This window comes from Phoenix dactylifera, chromosome 17 (genome assembly GCF_051530095.1).
Source record: "Phoenix dactylifera cultivar Ajwa chromosome 17, Ajwa_hap1_PhDact_Kaust_v1.1, whole genome shotgun sequence".
Taxonomy (NCBI): domain Eukaryota; kingdom Viridiplantae; phylum Streptophyta; class Magnoliopsida; order Arecales; family Arecaceae; genus Phoenix; species Phoenix dactylifera.
Genome location: NC_143206.1, coordinates 13,771,273 through 13,785,828, shown reverse-complemented (window position 1 = coordinate 13,785,828; position 14,556 = coordinate 13,771,273). Strand labels below are relative to the sequence as shown.

The window sequence follows — 14,556 nt, the reverse complement described above, 5'->3', positions numbered from 1 at the left end:
GCTCTCTTACGCAATGGCACATGGTCTTTTGGTTCCTGCTCGTCCTCACTACAATGTTGTAGGCTGCAAATGGGTCTTCAAACTCAAGCGTCGAGCTGATGGCAGCCTTGATCGCTATAAAGCGCGTCTCGTGGCCAAAGGCTATCATCAACAAGAAGGCGTTGACTTTACTGAGACGTTTAGTCCAGTTGTAAAGCCTTCTACAATACGTCTGGTGCTCTCTCTTGCTCTCGGTTCTAACTGGTGTATCCGGCAGATCGATATTCAGAATGCTTTTCTTCATGGTCATCTTGCTGAGGAAGTATACATGGCTCAACCGCCGGGGTTCCTTCATCCACATCTCCCAGATCATGTTTGTCGCCTGCATAGATCTATCTATGGTCTCCGTCAGGCGCCTCGAGCGTGGTTCTCTCGCTTGAGTGATCGCCTACTTGCCCTTGGGTTTGTTGCCTCTACCGCGGATGCTTCCTTGTTCATTCTTCGCCGCACTACTGGGCTGCTCTGTGTTTTAATCTACGTTGATGATATTCTCATCACTGGTTCCAATCCTGCCATGGTCTCCTCTCTTCTTTCTTCTCTACGGACTGAGTTTGCAGTAAAGGATCTTGGGGACCTCGGTTTCTTTCTTAGTGTTGAGGTCCTCCGTACTACCTCTGGTCTATTTCTTTCTCAACGTCAGTACATTGCCGACCTTCTTCATCGCAGCCGCATGGATCTGGCTAAGCCTTGCTTGACACCAATGGCCTCCAATTGTTCTCTCTCGGCCTATGATGGCACTCCCTTTGAGGATCCACTATTATATCGCAGCATTGTTGGGGGACTCCAGTATCTCTCCATTACTCGGCCTGATATTGCTTTCTCTGTGCATTCTGTCTGCAAATATATGCATCGCCCATTGCAATCCCATTGGCAAGCTGTCAAACGCATCCTCCGGTACTTGAAGTCCTCCATCTCCTTCGGCCTCATTATTTCACCGTGTTCATCACTTCAGTTGCATGCCTTCACTGATGCTGATTGGGCGGGTGATAAGGATGATCGTCGCTCTATCAGTGCATATTGCATCTATCTTGGCACTAATCTCATTTCTTGGAGTTGTAAGAAGCAAGCTACTGTCGCCCGTAGCTCTACTGAAGCAGAGTATAAAGCTCTTGCCAATGGCTCTGCTGAACTTCAATGGCTGGGCTACTTGCTCCATGAGTTGGGACTCACCAAGCTACCAGTTCCGACGATCTGGTGCGATAATATTGGAGCCACCTACCTTTCCTCCAATCCCGTTTATCATGCTCGCACCAAGCACATTGAACTGGATTTTCATTTTGTTCGCGAGAAAGTTGCTCAACGCCAACTTCTTGTGCGTTTCCTCTCCAGCCGCGATCAGCTTGCCGATGCTCTGACTAAGCCTCTCTCCACGGCTCGTTGCCATTGTCTGCGCTCCAAACTCAACGTCCGCCCTCTCCCGTTGAGTTTGCGGGAGCATGTTGAAGATCCTGATTCCTCCGATCGTGGGAGCCATCGTCATCGGCCATCTGAACCCCAACGGCATCCCACCTAAATAACAAATTCTGTTTCTTATCACAACAACCTCTGTAACCTATTTAAATAGACTACTGTGGACGAGAACGGTGTAACGGGAGAATATTTTAATCCACTGACTGAAACGTTTTCTTCTTCATCTCTGTTTCTTCTTCTTCCTATTCTGTTCGTCTCCTTCAAGGTTTATACTGACAGGCCAACTCAATCACATTGGCGAGACCTACCACGGCTTCCTCCTGGGTGCAGCCTGGGTGGTCCCTCATGTAGCAGCCAACCCCCGTGGTCAACTTTCCCTCCTCGAGCTCCCTCGAAGAGGAGGCAAGATCATTGGAAAGTCGGCAAACGACGGAAACGAGGTCCGTGAAGCGTGAGTCAGGACCAATGTGGCGGAGCATCTCATCTGTGATCTTCTCTCCCAGCAAGAATGCAGATGTCCATGTTATTATTTTCGCTCCAATAGAGACCTTGGTGCATTGCATGTATTCTTCGTAGGTCGGAATGCGTTCGCTGTGCATCCATTCTGCTTCCTTTAGAAAGCAAGCTGCACACTCTGCCCACTGAAATGAATGCATGCATACGATATATAAGCCTATTGTTGTGCTTGTGAGAGAGCCTATATGGTTCAGGACTTCAATTAGTTCAAAGATATGACATGAGAAATATTCCAATTAAATATTTCTTAGAAAAATCTCTCATGTTTGAAATATGGAAATCTAAATATAAGACAGCTGCAACTGCTGAACTATAACTCACTCCAATGCTTTTAAGTCGATCAGTTGGCCAGACTTGCGTGCTGACCCGTTTAATTGCTGGGACACTAGAAAGTCCAGCAATTTATCGACAGGGATGTTATTTAAAAAGAGACTTAAGGAGAGGTTCTTCTTTTTCTTTGGTTAAAGAGAAGGACAGAGGAAAAGGAATTATGTAACCAATCCAAATTAATACGAGACCTCGTTAGTTATTTCATTTCTTCTTTTAAATTGGTCGAATGACTTCTTAAAAATGTCGGAAAGAGGTGCGGCCAAAGCCTTTGATGGACCTGGGCTAATGTCATTAGGACAGAATGTCTAATCTTTGGGTTATTGTCCTCCTGCTAGAACTTAGCTTTCAGCATCTAAATTGATTAATTAAGAAAATTCATACTTACCATATGCTTGAATATGGGAAGGATGTCGCGACCCTGAACTCGGTTGGCTTCTGCTGCCAGCTCTAGATAGGTACCGTCTATGCCTTCGAATACTAGCTTGTGTTGAGGAAGATCATTGATAAGAGATGAGTCCCACCTGGCATGGAAGAGAAATTAAGAATGATAAAAAAAGCCTTTAATCCAAACACTCTAAATCGGTTTATAGCCTAATAATTGCACCCTTCCTTCAATTAGAGGAGGTACCATGTTCAAACTTGTTGATAGGTGTTTCCCTGGGTGCTAGAAATAGCTAGAAATAGATAATTGACATCAATCCATGGCATCGATCATACGTTCCTCAAAAAATAAAATTTAAAAAAAAAAGAGTTAAGCTAAGCTAGTCTCTACGCTGATTGGAACCCAGACATGGGTCAGGGCTAGAACTAGATTGTGGTTGTTGTTAATAGGCTAGGAGAAGTTAAGCACTAGAAAATATTCGACACGGAGGAACATTTGATAATTTAGTATGGATTTAAAAAAATGTTGTGGGAATAATTACACCAGAGGTGGAAATAAAGTGGTGCTTGTTAATTCATTATTTAAAAGAAAAATATGTATAAATCTATAGAAGAGTATTAGTAGTTATCAAAAGTTTGAATGGAGACAGGGACTTCTGAAGTTAGTCATCCTCCCAAACTCTTTGCTTTATAATTGTGGCAAAGTAGGTGATTTGCATGAGATCATTATTGACATGAAAATTTCTCCATGTGTTGAACAACTTCTATGAGAAAAACAATATGCTAACATTCTCCTAGCAATTGGATAAGAAGACCATCCAAAGACCAACTTTGCTAAGCATGAAACACTAGCATGCTGAGAAACTGGGCTGCCTCCTCCAAGTCGATAACATTTTAGGTTCAAATCTTGAGTTGGTGTTTCCAATCATTTCATTGAAATGGTTGGTTTGGGGTCAAATATACTTACCTCGTGAAAGTCTCGTTGAGGCGCCGAAGTTCTTGAAGGTCATTGCTTTTGTCATCAAAGAGATCATCAAGAATGGTGATCAAGACTGCTCCCTTAGCATAGGCTAGCCGAAAAGATGAAAATTGAGGTTCATAGATAGTTGGTGCCACTACAAAGTAACTTTGTCCAAGCCTCTTACGTCCACATTTCACTTCATCAAACCCAAATCGCTGCCACCATCTGCAAAAGCTAAAGCAGAATATCGAAATATCCAAGGCAAAGAGCTACAAGATGAAGATAAAAATAAGTGATGATGTCTAGATAAAATACTAAATCATGATTTTCATTGCTATCTTCCATTTACTTGAGTCAAACACTTGGTGACCGCTCCAAGTTATGAAAGGAGAACCTTCCTTCGAAATACAGGATAGGGCTCAAAAAAATATTGTCAAATTAAAAGAATATGTTGTATATGTACTTGATCTTAGGTTTTCTCCAAGATCTTGGTTATATGTTGCTAGAAAATCACATACACATGTACAACTCTTTTTATATATAATTAGATCAGATATATAATTAGTTGGGATAAATTAGAAAATAAATGGATCGATCAGGTATGAATTAGTTGAGACCAATTCTATTACAAATGGGTCAGACTTAGGTTTAGTTGCCAGAATAAGTACAAGTATGGGTGCAAAGAAGTTAATATTATATAGATATTTTTAGTAACAATGCATTTAGAAAGCAGGTGCACAATCAAGATTTTGAGAAAAGTTTTGAACCGGATGGATTATTCTAGATATGAGATTCCGGCTAGTAAGATTCATTCTCAAGTTTCTAAAATTAGTGGCAGCCACATCATATACCATGCTCTATTAGAAGATTGGTTCAGATGATTAGAAAAATTGCATAAATAATATTTAAGAAAATAAATAAAAGTAGAAAATATAGCATGTCTAGGATTTATCATTTTTTCCTCTTAAATTTCTTCTCTCACTTTCTTACATTTTTAGATGTCCTATTCAACATAACTTATTTTTAAGTTTATTTTGCTTTTATTTATTAATATTTATAATTGATAAGTAATGTGCTGATTGAGGATGATAGTTGTATATGGGTTTGTATGAAAATAAATAGCTTTAGATTTATTCTTTTGAAATTAATTATGAATAGGTTGAGGTTTTTTTTTTGACTCAACCCCAAGTTTGATCTCATCAAGACCTAAGATGGCTCATTGCCAACCCTAATTGTGAGGATAGAGATGTCCTTTGAAAGATGCGAATACAGTTGGCAAGCAATTATTATTTTCATCTATGGCCTAGATCTTCATTAGTTAGCATCCCTTAAAATATATGACTTATCATACTGACCTCTCCAATTCCTTCAGCTCTTATTGATATAGCTTCTGCAACTTTTGCAAGTCCAACTTTGCAAGTTTTAAATATTTTCTTGTACTTTCATTTCCTGGCCACAATTGTTTTATAAGGCTTCTTGACTCTAATCTTGCCATGAGGCGTCGGTGAGGTAATTCCAATGCAAAAGTTACCAAGACAAATCAGATTAAAGTGGATTAGATAAAGCTAAAAAACGTCAAATCCCGGCATTTGATATTAGAATATGATTTGAAAATAAGTGTCATGGCCACCTTCTATGGAACATGATATTTAATTTGATGTCGGGTACAAATGGTTAAAATAGTGCTGCTAGCAGTACCTAAATGTGGACAGGTTCATCATATAGTTGCAATTTCACTTTTCCATAAACATTGCAAAAGTTTGCTTACTAGGAAAAAATATGGAAAGAAGGATGGAAGGCAATATTCTATATATATATATATATATATATATATATATATATATATATATATATATATATATATATATATATATATATATATATATATATTATATATATATATATATATATATATATACACCAATCTTCCTCCCTTGCTTTGAAAACAATATTCCGGCGACAGCTTGGGGGTGTCTTACCTCCATCCCAAGGTTGTTGGGCTGCAACAGAGTTGGGTTTCCCTCTGACAAGACGTTAAGGAGTTGGGACCTTGCAAATTCCTGTGCTTCTCCCATGATTTTTGATTCAGACGGGAAGCCTGTCTGAGAGCATCTATACAGGTTCAACATAGCTGATAAATTGGTTGGTGAATCGACGGAGAAACATTCATAAAAGCTCCTTTTTCCCTCCTCTAAAGCCATAAGGACACCTGCACATAGATATCGAAGTGGTCAATCTCATTAGTTGAGTTATATTGGCATATGGGCTTGGAACAAGAACAGCTAGACCTGCAAGCAAGCATGCAATTCGCAGGGACCGGGGTGTGCCCCTCAAGTTCCCATCCAGATATTATTTGAGCAGAGAAAAAAGGCCAATACCTGCAGAGACTGGGTAGCCATGAAGCCTTAGCAAGCGAAAGGCTAATACTGTGGCTTTTGCATCATTCAACCCATACTTATCATCCCATTGCCTGCAGTTGAAAAACATAATTACGTGCAGAGCTGTTTAGGTAAATACGAGATGACCGCACCTTATATATAGGAGTCTCCACCTTCAAAAGAAATTTTGAAGATGTGGTCATGATCTCATGACACAATTGTTTTATTAGATGCCAGATTTTTGTTGATTTAAAGTCTGGTTCATATTTTCCTTCTCTACAGTTGGCTGGGTGGCACTTTATGCACTCATGGCACGAGGTGCGTTTATATATACTAACACGATCGATGCACTTACATGTAGCTTGTGCATAAAATACGTCGGATTTGGTGTTCGAAGTATCTTTGGATTCCAAGCCGTTCCATCAAATCCACCAACATCAGAGCCTCAAAAAGAGCAGCAGCATTCCATTAGACAAGTTTCAATGGATGCTAGTTCCACCTCTAGGATAGAGAAAAACCTAGGAGATGACTTTTACATATTCCTTGTTGAAGATGAACCTTTGACATATACTGAAGCGATGAAATCTAGTGATGCACCTCTATGGGAGGAAGCCATTAAAAGTGAGATGGAATTAATCCTTTCACACAATACATGGGTGTTAACCGACTTACCTCCAGGGTCTAGACCACTAGGATGCAAATGGATCTTTACAACAAAACAAAATCCTGATGGATCTATTGGAAAATACAAAGCTAGATTAGTTGCTAAAGGTTTTAGTCAAAAGGAAGGAATGGACTATTTTGACACTTATTCTCCAGTCATCAGAATAACTATAGTTCGAGTGCTTATAGCGCTGGCAGCATCATATAAACTTGAAATCCATCAGATGGATGTGAAAACCACCTTTCTTAATGGTGAGTTAGATGAAGAAATTTATATGAAGTAGCAAGAAGGTTTTGTAGTTTCTGGTCAAGAGAAAAAAGTGTGCAAGCTAGTTAAATCTTTATATGGATTAAAACAAGCTCCTAAACAGTGGCATGAAAAGTTTGACCAAGTCATTTTATCATATGGCTTTAACATTTGTGACTTTGATAAATGTGTATATTGGAAAATATTTGATAGGTCTGTTATTATCCTATGTTTATATGTAGATGATATTTTAATTTTTGGTAATGAACATGTCACAATTTCAGAAGCGAAGAAATATTTAGGTGACAATTTTGAGATGAAAGATCTAGGGTTAGCTAAAGTAATCTTAGGAATCAGAATTATAATGACACAAAATGAGATTGTTCTGAGTCAATTTTACTATGTTGAAAAGGTGTTAAAAAAATTTGGGTACGAAAATTACAAGCCACTTAGCACCCCATATGATCCTAGTATAAAATTAAAAAAAAATGGTGGGGACAATGTTTTCCAATTAAAGTATTCTCAATTAATTGGAAATCTTATGTATTTGTCTAACTGTACAAGACCAAATTTCTCCTACGCTGTAGGAAAACTAAGTAGATACACCAGTAATCCCGATAAGACACATTGGGATGCAATAGAAAGACTTCTTAAATATTTGAAGGGTACTATTAACTATGGGATATATTATTCTGGTTTTTCCACTATACTAGAAGGGTATAGTGATGCTAACTGGATCTCTGATTCCGTAGACACCAAGGCCACTAGTGGATTTGTTTTTACACTAGGTAGTGGTGCAGTCGCTTGAAAATCTTCTAAACAGATCTTGATTACTAGATCCACCATGGAGGCTGAGATGGTAGCCTTAGAGTTAGCTGGTGGAGAAGCAGATTGGCTAAGGGGTCTGTTATCAGATATTCCCATGATGGATAAGTCTATTCCTGCTATTCTAATTAACTGTGATAATCAGGCGACTATAACAAAAGTGAAAAGTAAAAATCACAACTCGAAGTCGTCTAGGCACATTGAGCTTCGATATAAAATTTTAAGGAAGCTCATCTTTACTGGAGTTATAACTTTAAGTTATATTAAATTAGTGAAGAACTTGGCAAATCATCTGACCAAGGGCTTGTTGAGAGGACAAGTTCAATATGCTTCGAGGGAGATGGGTTTAAAGTCTATTTTTGAGTCACCGTCAGCGGCAATCCAACCTATCTGACTGGAGATCCCAAGATGTAGGTTCAATGGGACAAACAAGCTGACTGAGTGGCTGGTAGGAGCACCAAATTTAAAGTGAACTCGGTTCACTATCCATCTCTATGGAGCAAGTGCTCAACTGCACTAGATAAGAGGATGGCATAATGTCTTAATGATATCAAGGCTATTATAGGAAGATATAAAGTTGCAGTATATCCTTGAAGATATCACCGATATGAGTGTGACTGTGGGGCCGCAGTTAAATAGAGAATTAAGGCTTGTTCTCTAAGAGACACTCACAAAATAAGATACCTGCGCACGGTCGTAATGCGCTACCCCGATGGAACTCACATGCAGGGTCAACTCTTAGTTGTTCCATATTCTCAAAACTATACATAAAGTCCAAGTTCAAGACTTTGTTCACTTCGGACTGGTGTGGATGGCGAAATACCAACTAGATGAAGGTTCAAGTCCGGAAGACACCTTTCATCGAAAGCTAAGTGTACTGATTGCTCGTACTTTGAATTTTCAAAATTTCTGTCATTTTCAAAATTATCTCAAATTTTTTTGAAATGTCAAAAATGGTGGGGAATGTAAGAAGTTTTTTTGAAATTTGAGAGCAACCGTTACAAACCTTTATTGCCTGTCATTTAAACTGATCCTTAAAGTCTTTCCCGTTGAAGAACTCAACAGCTATCAACTTGATTGCTCTGCCCATTGAAGAAATCAACGGACGGCAGTTTCAAAACCGTCTTGAATAGAGAGACATTGGGCTCCAATCTCTTTTTATGTGAAGCCCAAAAAGTAACCGAGAGGGAGAGAGACAGGCTCTCTGATTCTGATCTTCCTAGCAGTGATATTTTCTTGGTTTTCTTCATGATTTCAAAAAAAAAAAGAAAAAAAAATACGGCCTTTCAAGCCCTGTTTTCTTTCTTTCTCTATCATTTATTCATCTCCTACCCTGCCGAGTTCAAGAGACTTTGTAGTACTGTACATGTCTACAAATTCAATGGTCCGTTGTATCTTGGAGAGGGATCGCTAGAATCCAGTGTACGTAAGGAGGCGAATCTCTTTCAAGGACAGTGACTACACGCCTCGGACCTGACTACATGTGCTATTTGTTGTATTATGGATCGAAAGGAAACGACATCGAAGAGGTACGCATCGGAACTGGTTGTTTCAGTGAAATAAAATTACTTGTGGTTTATTTGAGTTCTTTTGAGGTGATATTCCAACACTGAATTCATTGCTTCGCTGCAGGCTCAAGAAGCCTTCATTCAAGTGGGTTAAACATAAAATCTTGGAAGAGCTTCATGAATTCTTCATCGGAATTGCTAAAGCCATCCATCCTTCTGTAAAGAAGACGGGCACCCCGAGCATTACTCAGGAGTGCACGGCTACAGAACTCCGGCACTCCTGCTCTTGATCGATAGAGCTCCCACTCCAGTTCCTGACAGGCCAACTCAATCGCATTGGTGACACCTACCATGGCTTCCTCCTCGGTGCAGCCTGGGTGGTCCCTCATGTAGCAGCCAACCCCGTTGGCCAGCTTTCCCTCCTCGAGCTCCCTCGAAAAGGTGGCAAGATCATTGGAAAGTCGGCATACGACTCCAGCGACGTGCATGAAGCGTGAGTCAGGACCAATGTGGCGGAGCATCTCATCTGTGATCTTCTCTCCCAGAAAGAATGCAGATGTCCCTGTTACTATTTTCGTTCCAATAGTGTCCTTGGCGCATTGCATGTATTCTTCGTAGGTCGGAATGCGTTCGCCGTGCAACCATTCTGCTTCCTTTAGAAAGGAAGCTACAAAATCTGCCCACTGAAATGAACGCATGCATACGATATATAAGCCTATTGTTGTGCTTGTGAGAGAGCCTATATGGTTCAGGACTTCAATTAGTTCAAAGATATGACATGAGAAATATTCCAATTAAATATGTTTTTAAAAAATCTCTCATGTTTGAAATATGGAAATCTAAATATAAGACAGTTGCAACTGCTGAACTATAACTCATTCCAATGCTTTTTAGTTGATCAGTTGGCCAGACTTGCGTGCTGACCCATTTAAACTGTTAGGACACTAGAAAGTCCAGCAATTTATCGACAGGGATTTTATTTAAAAAGAGACTTAAGGAGAGTTTTGTTCTTCCGTTAAAGAGAAGGACAGAGGAAAAGGAATTATGTAACCAATCCAAACTAATACGAGACCTCGTTAGCTATATTTCATTTCTTCTTTTAAATTGGCCGAATGACTTCTTAAAAAGGTCGGAAAGAGGTGCGGCCAAAGCCGTTGATGGACCTGGGCTAATGTCATTAGGACTGAATGTCTAATCTTTGGGTTATTGTCCTCCTGCTAGAACTTAGCTTTCAGCATCTAAATTGATTAATTGAGAAAATTCATACTTACCATATGCCTGAATATGGGAAGGATGTCGCGACCCTGAACTCGGTTGGCTTCTGCTGCCAGCTCTAGATAGGTACCGTCTATGCCTTCGAATGCTAGCTTATGTTGAGGAAGATCATTGATAAGAGATGAGTCCCACCTGGGATGGAAGAGAAATTAAGAATGATAGAAAAGGCCTTTAATCCAAACATTCTAAATCGGTTTACAGCCTAATGATTGCACCCTTCCTTCAATTAGAGGAGGTTCCATGTTCAAACTTGTTGGTATAGGTGTCTCTCTGGGTGCTAGAAATGGATAATTGACATCAATCCATGGCATTGATTATGCTTTCCTCAAAAATAATTTTTTTTTTAAAAAAAAGGATAAGGTAAGATGTTATGCTAATTAAGCTAGTCTCTACGCTGATTGGAACCCAGACATGGGTCGGCTAGAACTAGATTGTGGTTGTTCTGTTAATAGGCACGGAGAAGTTAAGCACTAAAAAAAATTCGACAAGGAGGATCGTTTGATAATTTGGTATGGATTTAAAAAATGTTGTGGGAATAATTACACCGGAGGTGGAAATAAAGTGGTGCTTGTTAATTCACTATTTAAAAGAAAAATGCATATAAATCTATGGAACTCAGAATCACCAATAAAATATACTTACCTCCTGAAAGCCTCGTTGAAGTGCCGAAGTTCTTGAAGGTCATAGTTTTTGTCATCAAAGAGATCATCAAGAATGGTGATCAAAGCTATACACTTGGTATAGGCTAGCCGAAAAGATGAAAATTGAGGTTCATAGATAATTGGTACCACTATAAAGTAACTTTGTATAAGCCTCTTACGTCCACGTTTCATTTCATCAAACCCAAATTGCTGCCACCATCTGCAAAAGTTAACACAGAATATCGAAATATCCATGGCAAAGAGCTACAAGATGAAGATAAAAATATGTGATGATGTCTAGATAAAATCACTAGATCATGATTTTCATTGCTATCTTCCATTTACTTAAGTCAAACACTTGGTGACCGCTCCAAGTTATGAAAGGAGAACCTTCCTTCCAAATACAGGATAGGGCTCAAAATAATATTGTCAAATTAAAAGAATATGTTGTATATGTACTTGATCTTAGCTTTTCTCCAAGATCTTGGTTATATGTTGCTAGAAAATCACATACACATATACAACTCTTGTTATATATAATTAGATCAGATATATAATTAGTTGGGATAAATTAGAAAATAAATGGACCAGGTATGAATTAGTTGAGACCAATTCTATTACAAATGGGTCAGGCTTAGGTTTATCCTCTTAATTGGCTTGGTGAGTCGATGCAAGGAGAAAATAAATCTTCAAATTCTAGCAATTAGTTGCCAGAATAAGTACAAGTATGGGTGAAGAAGTTAATATTATATAGATATTTTTAGTAACAAAGCATTTAGAAAGCAGGTGCACAATCAAGATTTTGAGAAAAATTTTGAATTGGATGGATTATTCTAGATATAAGATTCCGGCTAGTAAGATTCATTCTCAAATTTCTAAAATTAGTGGCAGCCACATCATATACCATGCTCTATTAGAAGATTGGTTCGGATGATTAGAAAAATTGCATAATTAATATTTAAATAAATAAATAAAATATAATAAATAAAAGGTGGAGAATATAGAATGTCTAGGATTTATCTTTTTTTCCTCTTAAATTGCTTCTCTCACTTTCTTACTTTTTTTGGATGTCCTATTCTACAAAACTAATTTTTAAATTTATTTCGCTTTTATTTATTAATATTTATAATTGATAAGTAATGTGCTGATTGAGGATGATAGGTAAATTTTGGTTTTTACGAAAATAAATAGCTTTAGATTTATTCTTTTGAAATTAATGAATGGGTTGGGTATGGGTTGAGGTTTTTTTTTTTTGACTCAACCCCAAGTTGATCTCATCAAGACCTAAGCTAGCTCATTGCCATCCCTAATTGTGAGGATAGAGATATCAGTTGACAAATGCGAATATGGTTAGCAAGAAATTATTATTTTCATCCTATGTCCTAGATCTTAATTAGTTAGCATCCCTTAAAATATATGACTTATCATACTGACCTCTCCAATTCCTCCAGCTCTTGTTGATATAGCTTCTGCAACTTTTGCAAGTCCAACTTTGCAAGTTTTAAATATTTTCTTGTACTCTCATTTTCTGGCCACAATTGTTTTATAATGCTTCTTGACTCTAATCTTGGCATGAGGCATTGGCGAGGTAATTCCAGTGCAAAATTTACCTAGACAAATCAAATTAAAGCAAATTAGATAAAGCTAAAAAACGTCAAATCCCGGCATTTGATATTAGAATATGACTTGAATTTAAGTGCCATGGCCACCTTCTATTATTTAGCATGTGCATGGACAGGTTCATCATATAGTTGCAATTTCACTTTTCCATAAACATTGCAAAAGTTTGCTTACTAGGGACAAATATGGAAAGAAGGATGGAAGGCAATATTCTATATATATATATATATATATATATACACACCAATCTTCCTCCCTTGCTTTGAGAACAATATTCCAGCAACAGCTTGCGGGGGTCTTACCTCTATCCCAAGGTTGTTGGGCTGCAACAGAGTCGGGTTCCCCTCTGACAAGACGTTAAGGAGTTGGGACCTTGCAAATTCCTGTGCTTCTCCCATGATTTTTGATTCAGACGGGAAGCCTGTCTGAGAGCATCTATACAGGTTCAACATAGCTGATATATTGGTTGGTGAATCGACGGAGAAACATTCATAAAAGCTCTTTTTTCCCTCCTCTAAAGCCATAAGAACACCTGCAAATAGATATCGAAGTGGTCAATCTCATTAGCCGAGTTATATGGGCTTATGGGCTTGGAACAAGAACAAGCATACATCACAGCTAGGCCTGCAAGCAAGCATGCAATTCGCAGGGACCGGGGTGTGCCCCTCAAGTTCCCATCCAGATATTATTTGAGCAGAGAAAAAAGGCCGCGCGTCAATACCTGCAGAGACTGGGTAGCCATGAAGCCTTAGCAAGCGAAAGGCTAATAGTGTGGCTTTTGCATCATTCAACCCATACTTATCATCCCATTGCCTGCAGTTGAAAAACATAAATACGTGCAGAGCTGTTTAGGTAAATACGAGATGACCGCATCTTATATATAGGAGTCTCCACCTTCAAAAGAAATTTTGAAGATGTGGTCATGATCTCATGACACAATTGTTTTATTAGATGCCAGATTTTGGTTGATTTAGAGTCTGGCTCATATTTTCCTTCTCTACAGTTGGCTGGGTGGCACTTTATACACTCATGGCACGAGGTGCGTTTATGTATACCAACATGATGCACTTACATGTAGCTTGTGCGTAAAATACGTCGGATTTGGTGTTCGAAGTATCTTTGGATTCCAAGCCGTTCCATCAAATCCACTAACATTAGAGCCTCAAAAAGAGCAGTAGTATCCATTAGACAAGTCTCAATGGATGCAAGTTCCACCTCTATTGCACCAATCAGATCCTCCTCAGTTTCCTCTTCCTGCATGAAGCCCTCCTGCAAGAGGCTAGGTTGGTAAGATCATGTCCGACAAAAAGCTATATCTCATCTTTCTCCTATATAAGTGTGAGGATCCGTGCAGGCGTGTGTTTAGTCCTCCATCGGTTATTTGCTGGATAGATATTGAGTACTTATACGGGATCAAGAAATCCAAATAATACTTTTGGAGTAATCTTTTTCGGTGAGGTTATGAGTTATTACAAATGGTATCAGAGTGAACTTGGCCCATAGCCTATGTGGACTAGGGAACACTACATTAGGGCTTGAATTGGGGGAGTCTGTAAAGACCCGTGCAGGCGTGTATTTAATCCCACATCGATTATTCGCCGAGAAGATCTTGCATACTTATACAGGATCAAGGAATCTAAATAATACCTTCTAGCTAGCCATTTTGGGTGAGATTTTGGGTTGTTACAGTAAGTCATGTTTGGTAACTCTTCTACAAACATTGGGAGGTTCATTATTTTGTAGGGCATCCTACTTAGCTGGG

General features: G+C 38.8%; 2 protein-coding genes across 3 annotated transcripts in view; both read right to left on the bottom strand.

The window, feature by feature from the left end:
- LOC103698991 (bifunctional levopimaradiene synthase, chloroplastic-like) overlaps positions 1 to 6,473 on the bottom strand; it is a 36,443-nt gene extending 29,970 nt beyond the window's left edge. The window contains exons 1-2 of the mRNA XM_089928023.1: positions 6,371 to 6,473; positions 6,016 to 6,107 (exon numbers count right to left, since the gene is read on the bottom strand). Of these exons, the coding sequence (XP_089784149.1) occupies positions 6,016 to 6,107; positions 6,371 to 6,453 (175 nt within the window). The 5' untranslated portion in view covers positions 6,454 to 6,473. The remainder of the gene's footprint in view (positions 1 to 6,015; positions 6,108 to 6,370) is intronic.
- Positions 1,691 to 14,060, bottom strand: LOC120105427 (bifunctional levopimaradiene synthase, chloroplastic-like). 2 transcript variants are annotated; one of them, XM_089928020.1, is made up of 7 exons: positions 13,867 to 14,060; positions 13,516 to 13,607; positions 13,097 to 13,326; positions 12,609 to 12,784; positions 3,644 to 3,862; positions 2,681 to 2,816; positions 1,691 to 2,090 (listed from the first exon to the last, which is right to left on the bottom strand). In XM_089928020.1, exons 1-7 carry the CDS (start codon positions 14,052 to 14,054, stop codon positions 1,710 to 1,712), a joined length of 1,422 nt encoding a protein of 473 aa, XP_089784146.1. In that variant the 5' UTR covers positions 14,055 to 14,060; the 3' UTR covers positions 1,691 to 1,709. The 2 variants fall into 2 exon arrangements, with proteins under 2 accessions (XP_089784146.1, XP_089784145.1); XM_089928019.1 differs by lacking the exons at positions 1,691 to 2,090; positions 2,681 to 2,816; positions 3,644 to 3,862 and adding exons at positions 9,347 to 9,941; positions 10,530 to 10,665; positions 11,176 to 11,394.
- Positions 14,061 to 14,556: the final 496 nt, after the last annotated feature.

What these genes read in the sequence shown, in the direction of transcription:
- LOC120105427 (XM_089928019.1), bottom strand. Translation starts at nt 14,054, where the DNA reads ATGCAGGAAGAGGAAACTGAGGAGGATCTGATTGGTGCAATAGAGGTG. An exon ending in TGGCTACCCAGTCTCTGCAG is followed by an intron (nt 13,327 to 13,515) that starts GTATTGACGCGC and finishes ATCTATTTGCAG; the next exon opens with GTGTTCTTATGGCTTTAGAG. An exon ending in TTCAACGAGGCTTTCAGGAG is followed by an intron (nt 10,666 to 11,175) that starts GTAAGTATATTT and finishes CTTCCATCCCAG; the next exon opens with GTGGGACTCATCTCTTATCA.